We start from the raw sequence: 7,788 nt of genomic DNA, 5'->3' as shown, positions 1-7,788 counted from the left end.
CAAGTTAATACTTAAAAGTTTAGTTCTGTTTATGCCAATGTAAGTATTTAAAGAATTTTTCAGGGGCTCCTGGTTGGCTCTGTCAGGGGAGCATGGAACTCTTGATCTTGGGACTGTAAGTTTGAGCCCCACGATGGGTGTAGAGATTACTTAAAAATACTTAAAATTTTTTTTTTCAAGTATATACACAACTTCAAGTCCAAAGAGTTCAGAAAAATACATAATATGTAAGAAATTTTAGAATTTTATGGATTTAGATACTGATTCCCTCATGAATCAGCCTGTCAGTTTATGTAAAGAATTCTGTACAGAATAAATTATTCTGAACATATAATTTTTAACAGTTTAAAATTTTAGGGTGGCCAATTTTAAACACTATCACTAAAAATGAGAGAGTTTTGGTTGTGATGGTTTGCTACATAATATTTAAATGTCAGTTATGGGTATGGGCCTTGACTACAAATTACTCAACAATATGTAAACTAAAAATGTCTTCTTCATTTCCTTGGAAGATTTAATCTTCTATTCAAATTTCGAAACCTTATCATTACCAACCAAAACAAAAATTCTAACGAAGAGTTCTTACTTCATTTTAATTTTCCAATATTTTAGAGGAAAATTATGGCTATTTAAGTGCAAAACTGTTTTGCTATTAATTTTTTGTTATATAATCACATTACTCTTCCTTGGTAACTAACTTTCTTACTCAACTATATGTGTTATAAGAACATTAAAAAAATTTTTTTTAACTAACTAGAGGAGAATAAAATACTAGTGCATGTAATACTTGCTGCACTTGTAATATATCAATATAATATGCAGACAATTAACTTAAGGTTTGATCACTAATCAGTCGTTTTTTGTGGCTATTTTCCTTTTCCAAAATTATCTGTGTATCTGATGCAAGATAAAGTAGTTGAAAATGTCACAATTATATCTATTTTATGTATTCCTTATTAAAAGTAGAATGTGACTGAAAAATTGACTGAAATAAAAAAAGGATGTGCCAAAATTAGTATTTTAAAATAAACTATGAATAAAGGGAACACCGAGGCTTGTCTTAAGAAGCTGTTTGTCATTGTTTTTTTTTTAGAGATTACAACACACATACAGTAAATGAATTTTATCAAAATACATCACATTTCTTCTACTATATCCATAAAAATCAATTCCTATGTAAATAGTACTGAAAAACAACTAAAATGAGTTAAAATTTACAAAGAGTTGTTAAAGGGTTTCAATCAATATTATTAAAACTATACAGTACAATAACCAAATGATAACATCTTGAAAGAAGTGCAATATTTGAGTTCACATCTTTTGAAAATTACTGCCTATTTACTCTGACTAGCAAGAAAGGAACGAGTTCAACTCCTTTTGCAAAAATAATGTAAATTGCTGTTTTTGCTAGTCCTATAAAAGTCTTAATTAAAACAAGGTTGAAGAACAAAGCATAACAGATTAAAAATTCCAAAATTATATTTCTTAGTAATTAAAAATGAATTGCAATAACTGAATATTGCTCTAATGAAAGGCTCCAGACTAGCCTCAACTAAAAACAGTTATTGGTCTTCTGTGGCACTTTTTTCTGGTCCAAATAACCATGCATTAATTCTTACCACTGCATGTTACTCAAATTTTATTGAATTACAACGACAGAATAGAAACAAAATTAATGGTTTGGATGAACAAATTAATAAACATCTATGAAATATTTGTTACACTAACGAGGAACAAAGGCAGCTGGTGGTAAAACACTATTCTATTACACTGATACACTTAGAAACCCTTTAAAGACTCTGAAGTGTCGAGTTCACATTTAATGTTACCTGTAGGAACAGCCCTTTATTTGAATACCTTGACACACTGGTCGGCCTCAAGGACCCATCCCTTTGCTCTACAACTCTCCACAGCAATTCTCTATCACTGTGCCAATTTCACAAACTTGCTTTGGTTTCCTAGCTCCATGCGTACTGTATTTCCTTTTACTTTACCAAGGCAATGTGAGACCAAACAAAATCAAGAGGCTTTCCTAAATCTGCTTACACTTTGTGTTACAGCAACACAATCTTTTAAAACTGGCCATTTTAGTTTCATTTGCTGCTTAAAATAAAAATTATAAATTAAGATTAAAATGGAATACTAATTATAAAACAGACTGCAAGGACCACCATTTGCAAAAAATCAAGAGATTTCCATATCACAAAAAAATGCATGGACATGCATCTACAGAAGAGTTAAAAATTTCCTGTGACTAAAAAATTAAAAATTGAATCACCAGTAGCAAATGTACTGTCAATGGCTATGACAAGAACAGATCCTGTAGAGCTCATAAAATGCAATTATCGTCTTTATTTCTTTAAAAAGACATTACATTTTTATTGCATTATTTTATTAATAAAAACATTTAACAGCTGTTTTTTCAATCTTTGCTTCCAGATTTTTATAGGAATTAACTGTTTTAATCTGGCCTTGGAAAGTGAACCCACCAGCACCACCTTCACCTACTCACTCTTCAATTCAATATGCACATAGCAAAAACCAACACTTCAAATCTCTTGCCCACATTAAAAAAAAGTAGTTTCAGCAGAAAAACATTAATACGAGTTGAATAAAAATAAGGGCACAAAAGCTATGAGACAGAAAGCTCTGCCATCTGTCTCTGGGCTACAATCAAGGCTAACTAGAGCCTTGCACAGAGTTCAGTCATGTGTATGAAATCCAAAAATAAACCTACAATCTATACAAAAACAACATATGTTTGTTTTTGCAGCCTTGATTGCTATGTTTAAAAACCTAACAAGAACTTTTATATGGTATGAATTCAACAGTCTCCCCTATATACTGTACAGTGGTTCTTTCCCTCTAACCACAAGTTCCATTATTTCATTAATGTACAAATTTGAACATAATTTTTTGAGTTCATCTTTACATATAAAAATAGTCAAAATATTAATTTCCCCTGCAAATATCTTCCAATAAATCTTGCTGCCTTCCCCCTTTTTTTGTCCTCAATTCTTAAGAGGAAACCTCTCGTACAATGATGAGTTCTACTGTGTTCTGGAAAGTTTTTAGCAAGGACACTGCTTGTCCATGTTCAATATTGATAAAACTGTAGCCATTAGCCTAGAAGAAAAAAGAAAAATGTCTTTAAGAAAAACATTTCATAATAATTTATTTGCATCTGTACATTTAAATTTCTGCTGATAGTGTACAAACCTGGCAGAAAATAAGAATCATTCTGGCAATTTAAAACATGTAGATTCCTGGGCCTTACCCCACATCTATGAAATTAAAATCTCTGAAGGTGTGACCCAGGAACCTGTACCTTGTCTATGTTTTCAGATGATTCTTATGTAGCAACCCAATGTTAGAAAGCACCTGGCTAAGACACAGTGCCAGGCATGGTGTTATGTGTATGTGCTAACGTGTAAATGAGGGCACCAACATGCAAGGATAGCAGAGGGCAAGGCTTACTCTTCCTATTGCCTTGGGCCAGCAGATAAACACTACATTTCTTATAATTTAGGCTTAACATTTACTGAGGTTTTACTATATACCAAACATAGTTCTAAGTGCTTCACGTGAATTAAATTCTTTAATTCTTATAACAAATAGATTCTTTCACCATCTTATTTTAAAGAAGTTAACATTCCTGAACTTAAACAAAATGCTAAGATATATCTAACATGTATTCAAAAATATCCATGATTTTCCAAGGTTTTAGGAAGAAATATCATAAACTATGAAAATACTAAGAGAGTGGCCTATAAGAAATGCCACTATTTTCATCCACAAATATTTAATGATAAACTTCACAAAATGATTATTTTCAAAATTTGGCATTTAATTTCTTTCTTTTTTTTTTTTTTTTAAAGATTTTATTTTATTTTATTTTTATTTACTCATGAGAGACAGAGAGAGAGACAGAGACAGAGGGAAAAGCAGGCTCCCCGCGGAGCAGGGAGCCCGATGCGGGACTCGATCCCAGGACCCTAGGATCATGACCCGAGCTGAAGGCAGATGCTTAACCGACTGAGCCACCCAGGCGTCCCAAGGCATTTAATTTCTTGATGAGAAAGCAGATCTTATAAAATGAAAAATTAAGAAAATAATAAAAAGATGTATCTTAGTTACCTGAATAATTTTATCACCTGGTTGTAATAATTTTGATGCTGGTCCTTCAGGCTGTACCCTTGTTACAAATATACCCTTTAATAACAACAAAAAAGATAAACACTTAATGGAAAACAGTATGCATCAATGACAGAGTAACAAGGAACAATTTTTCTTTGACAGTATGTAAATATTTGAATCATAGTACAAGTTTTCTCCCTGTTTTCTCTGAATATTGTTACAACCCCTTGTTATTTTTGGTGCTGGTAATTCTGACTTGAGTATAGTAACTTCTCTTAAAGTACAGATGGGCAGAAATGTAATAACCAAATTTAAAAATCACTTCACAGTGTGATGAACATTTAAAACAGGGGGTTTAATTTGTTTTCCTCAAACAATTAATTTGAAGTGATCACATTTCAAAACAAAAAGCTGAACAATACAGAGAGAAATAAAAAAGATGGTATCTGTCTAGATTTATATAAGTATCTGTTAGATTTTTACTTATGTACAGGAGGCATTAAGTAGTGAATAAACCTTATGGGTATCTCAAGGACAAATAGACAAACTCACATCGTCTTCAGGTCTGAATGGATTTCCTCTGCCCCCAACACCTCCTGATATGCTAAATCCAAGTTCTGGATCCTTTTCAACTCTCACTCGCATCTGAATTAATATGAAAATAAACTATTACTAACATCTCAGAAAAAGCTACAACACAGTATTTAACTATTGGTAAAATATATAAAGATTCATCTAAAATCAATATTCGGGCAGTTGAAGGGAAATTATAACATGGAATATCATGTTAATAAGTTAGTGAGTTAAAGGCACAGCTGGGATTATAAAGCATAGCTCCTAAATTAATCTCCTGTTATTTTACAAGGATAGGCAACTGATTACTATTGATCTTATTTTTTTTTTTTTAGATATCATGGATTTTAATGATATTGAGCACACACAGTTATTATCAGCTTATTATCAGTTTCCATTTGTAAAACATCTAAATTACATAGTATCTCCGTTTATTGGGTGTTTCCTAAGATATTTAAAAATCCCTGGGTGGTTGTTGGATATCAACTCCTCATTTCTTGAACCTGTTTATATGCTTGCGAGACACTGGGACTGATGATCAATTGATAATATTTTTTATAACCACACTACAAAAAAAGATCAAGAACTAAGCTTGTTATAAAATACTCCCTTTCCCCAGAGACTAAACCAAAACGAATAAGGCACATGTTCTCTGCCTAAGTTTCTAACAATATCATTTTATCAATAAGCTATCAAAATATGTAAATGAATGATTAGTTACTTTTTAAGTACTTTGTAAGATTTAATTCTCGAAGTAGTTTGGAGACTCTAGTCAAATTTCAAACTCTCAGTGTCAAATAACAATAGTAAAGCATAACATGCCAGTCAAGTTTCATGGTCTACTATTCATATTCCTGAAGAAGGTCTAATTACTGGAATATCATCGAATGGTTTTGTATAAACAACCACCTTAGGGAAAAAAAAAAAATCACCTCTGAAACACTGAATCCTATGTCAATTAATCAGAACATAGGGGATCAGAGAGTCAAGTTAACCATTAAGTTTGACATCCTATAAACTTAACATGAAACCAAACCTTTCAACAAATTGGTAAAAACTATGTTAAAATTCTATATGGATTTATTGCTAATAGTTAAATAACCTATAAAGTACATTAAGAGCTTAGTTTCATATTTCAAATATTCTTGATTATTCTTACCTCTTGCCTTGCCAGTTCATGGCCTTGTCTAGGAGGACAATGGGGCTGTGTATATGGAGGCTGGTGGGCCACCTTCAGCATCAAGTAATCAATTAGTTGTTCTCTAGAGGGATGCCTTGCCACAGAAGCCTGAGGAAGGGGGTGATGTATTTGACTATAATTTGCCTGAGGCCTGAGAGGCTGGCCCATCTGTCCATTAATCAAAGGCATCTAAGAAAAACACGAAGTGTCTTAAAATGACCAACAATAATGTCTCATTACAAATATTTGGATTTTCTTCTTGGAGCATTACAAAAGCACTAGAGTTTAACATTCTAAATCACACAATATCAAGCCACTTATACTATTTTTTCTAATTTTACAGTTTTAAAAGAAAAAAGCTATTAATTCTAAACTTGCCTGAATGCTTGCAGATAGATTCTCACTCTTTAAAGGTTTCAAATGAAAGGAAATCCTATCTACATTTAAAATTATCTGCTTTTCTGTTCAATATGCATGGACCTATCTTTCTTATAGTAACCAAATGTTAAAATGGTGATTATGTCAAAATTTTAAAATTTAAGCCCATTAAAAGGGTAGAAGATGTATTTGTTCATATTTTCTTCTGAACAAAAGTTGCAATTTCTGTGTCCTAATCTGACTGTATTTTCTACTTTTCTTTCTTTCTAGAATTAACAAGTCAAGGCATCTATACAGTAGAAAACTAACTTATTCCTTGTGTGTGTGTAGCAGTTAGCAACTTTTAAACTCCTTAAATGTTAGTTCCATAAAACAGTAACCACAAAAATTAAACCTTGACATTCTATTTTACTTTTCGCAAGTTACACAAAAAATCTGAGATAATTATTTTGTTGTTAAAGATCTATCCTTGTTTTAATGCTTCTCATTGTTTAGACTGAATCTGAATTTTAGACTTAAAATCACCTTTGTGTAAATGCAGGTAATAATGTGTTATGTTAGTATGATGAAACTATCTGAAAAATAAGTTTACATTCGTATTATAAGTATGTGCATATAGAGAGATTGCTGTATAGGAGAAATACTTTTCAGCTGTTCAATCATTTAAAACTTCATTATTGATTATTAATAAAGAGGTGATCTTATTCACAAGTGAATTATAGAAAAACTGTGAGAGAAATATTGAGCCCCATTCTCCTAAAATTATTCCCAAAGTAGAAAAGTTTGGGGAAAGATTATGGTAATTGTTTCAGAACTACATTCTTGTTATATCAACCTTGCTGAAAGAAACAAAGAAGTCTGGCTTTGGTGAAGATTTTTATTTTAAAAAAAGTTATCTTTTTTACTGTGTTATATACTTCAGAACTTGGTTAATTCTGAACTTTGGGAACTTAAAGTTTCCAACAGGTGTTTTCTAACAGGGCACAAAGATGCTATCACTCTATGACAAATCTTACATTGGTTGGAGAAAAAGCGAATGAGGTACTCCATTATCTCTGTATCTTTTTTAAAAAAAATTGTGGTTGTTTACTACTTGAATTTTGTAGATTTGAAGTCATTAATCTGCCAGGAGCCTTTAAGTGGTTGTGTTGTCACTTTATTACTTATGCACAACTCTGTGGACTACACTCGCTTTCTCCAAGCTTGTTATCATTTATTCCTATGTGCAGATTATCAATACCTTTCTCCTGGGGAAAATTTTCCAAACAGTAATTACTTCTGACCCATGCTAAGACTGCCTGATACCTAGATTCTTAGTTGTGCCTGACATTTTACATCAGTGTTAAACATACCCATAGAATATATTAAGCTATCATTAGCAGATGGCTCAGGAGAATACAAGTATGAAACAACCCAATAACCTAAACTACAAAAATGGATATTAAAAAGAAAAAGAAACCGAATAACATAGCTCAATTAAAAGAAAAAAAGGGATAAAATAAATAGTTATGTATGAACTT

At 31.8% G+C, this 7,788-nt stretch overlaps 1 protein-coding gene across 9 annotated transcripts in view; it reads right to left on the bottom strand.

Moving 5' to 3' along the window:
- Positions 1-1,078: 1,078 nt before the first annotated feature.
- Positions 1,079-7,788, bottom strand: part of ERBIN (erbb2 interacting protein) — a 125,683-nt gene continuing 118,973 nt past the window's right edge. For 4 of the 9 annotated variants that reach the window (XM_035014551.1, XM_035014547.1, XM_035014544.1 and 1 more), the window contains 4 exons: positions 5,870-6,079; positions 4,690-4,782; positions 4,138-4,212; positions 1,079-3,126 (listed from right to left, as the gene is read on the bottom strand). In XM_035014551.1, the coding sequence (XP_034870442.1) occupies positions 3,019-3,126; positions 4,138-4,212; positions 4,690-4,782; positions 5,870-6,079 (486 nt within the window). In that variant the 3' untranslated portion in view covers positions 1,079-3,018. The remainder of the gene's footprint in view (positions 3,127-4,137; positions 4,213-4,689; positions 4,783-5,869; positions 6,080-7,788) is intronic. The other 5 variants (XM_035014545.1, XM_035014548.1, XM_035014549.1 and 2 more) reach the window with 3 other exon arrangements.

This window comes from Mirounga leonina, unplaced genomic scaffold (genome assembly GCF_011800145.1).
Source record: "Mirounga leonina isolate KUSES-001 unplaced genomic scaffold, KU_Mleo_1.0 Mir_168, whole genome shotgun sequence".
Classification (NCBI taxonomy): domain Eukaryota; kingdom Metazoa; phylum Chordata; class Mammalia; order Carnivora; family Phocidae; genus Mirounga; species Mirounga leonina.
The sequence above is the reverse complement of the archived record's forward strand: the minus strand, read 5'-3'. Positions and strand labels throughout refer to the sequence as shown.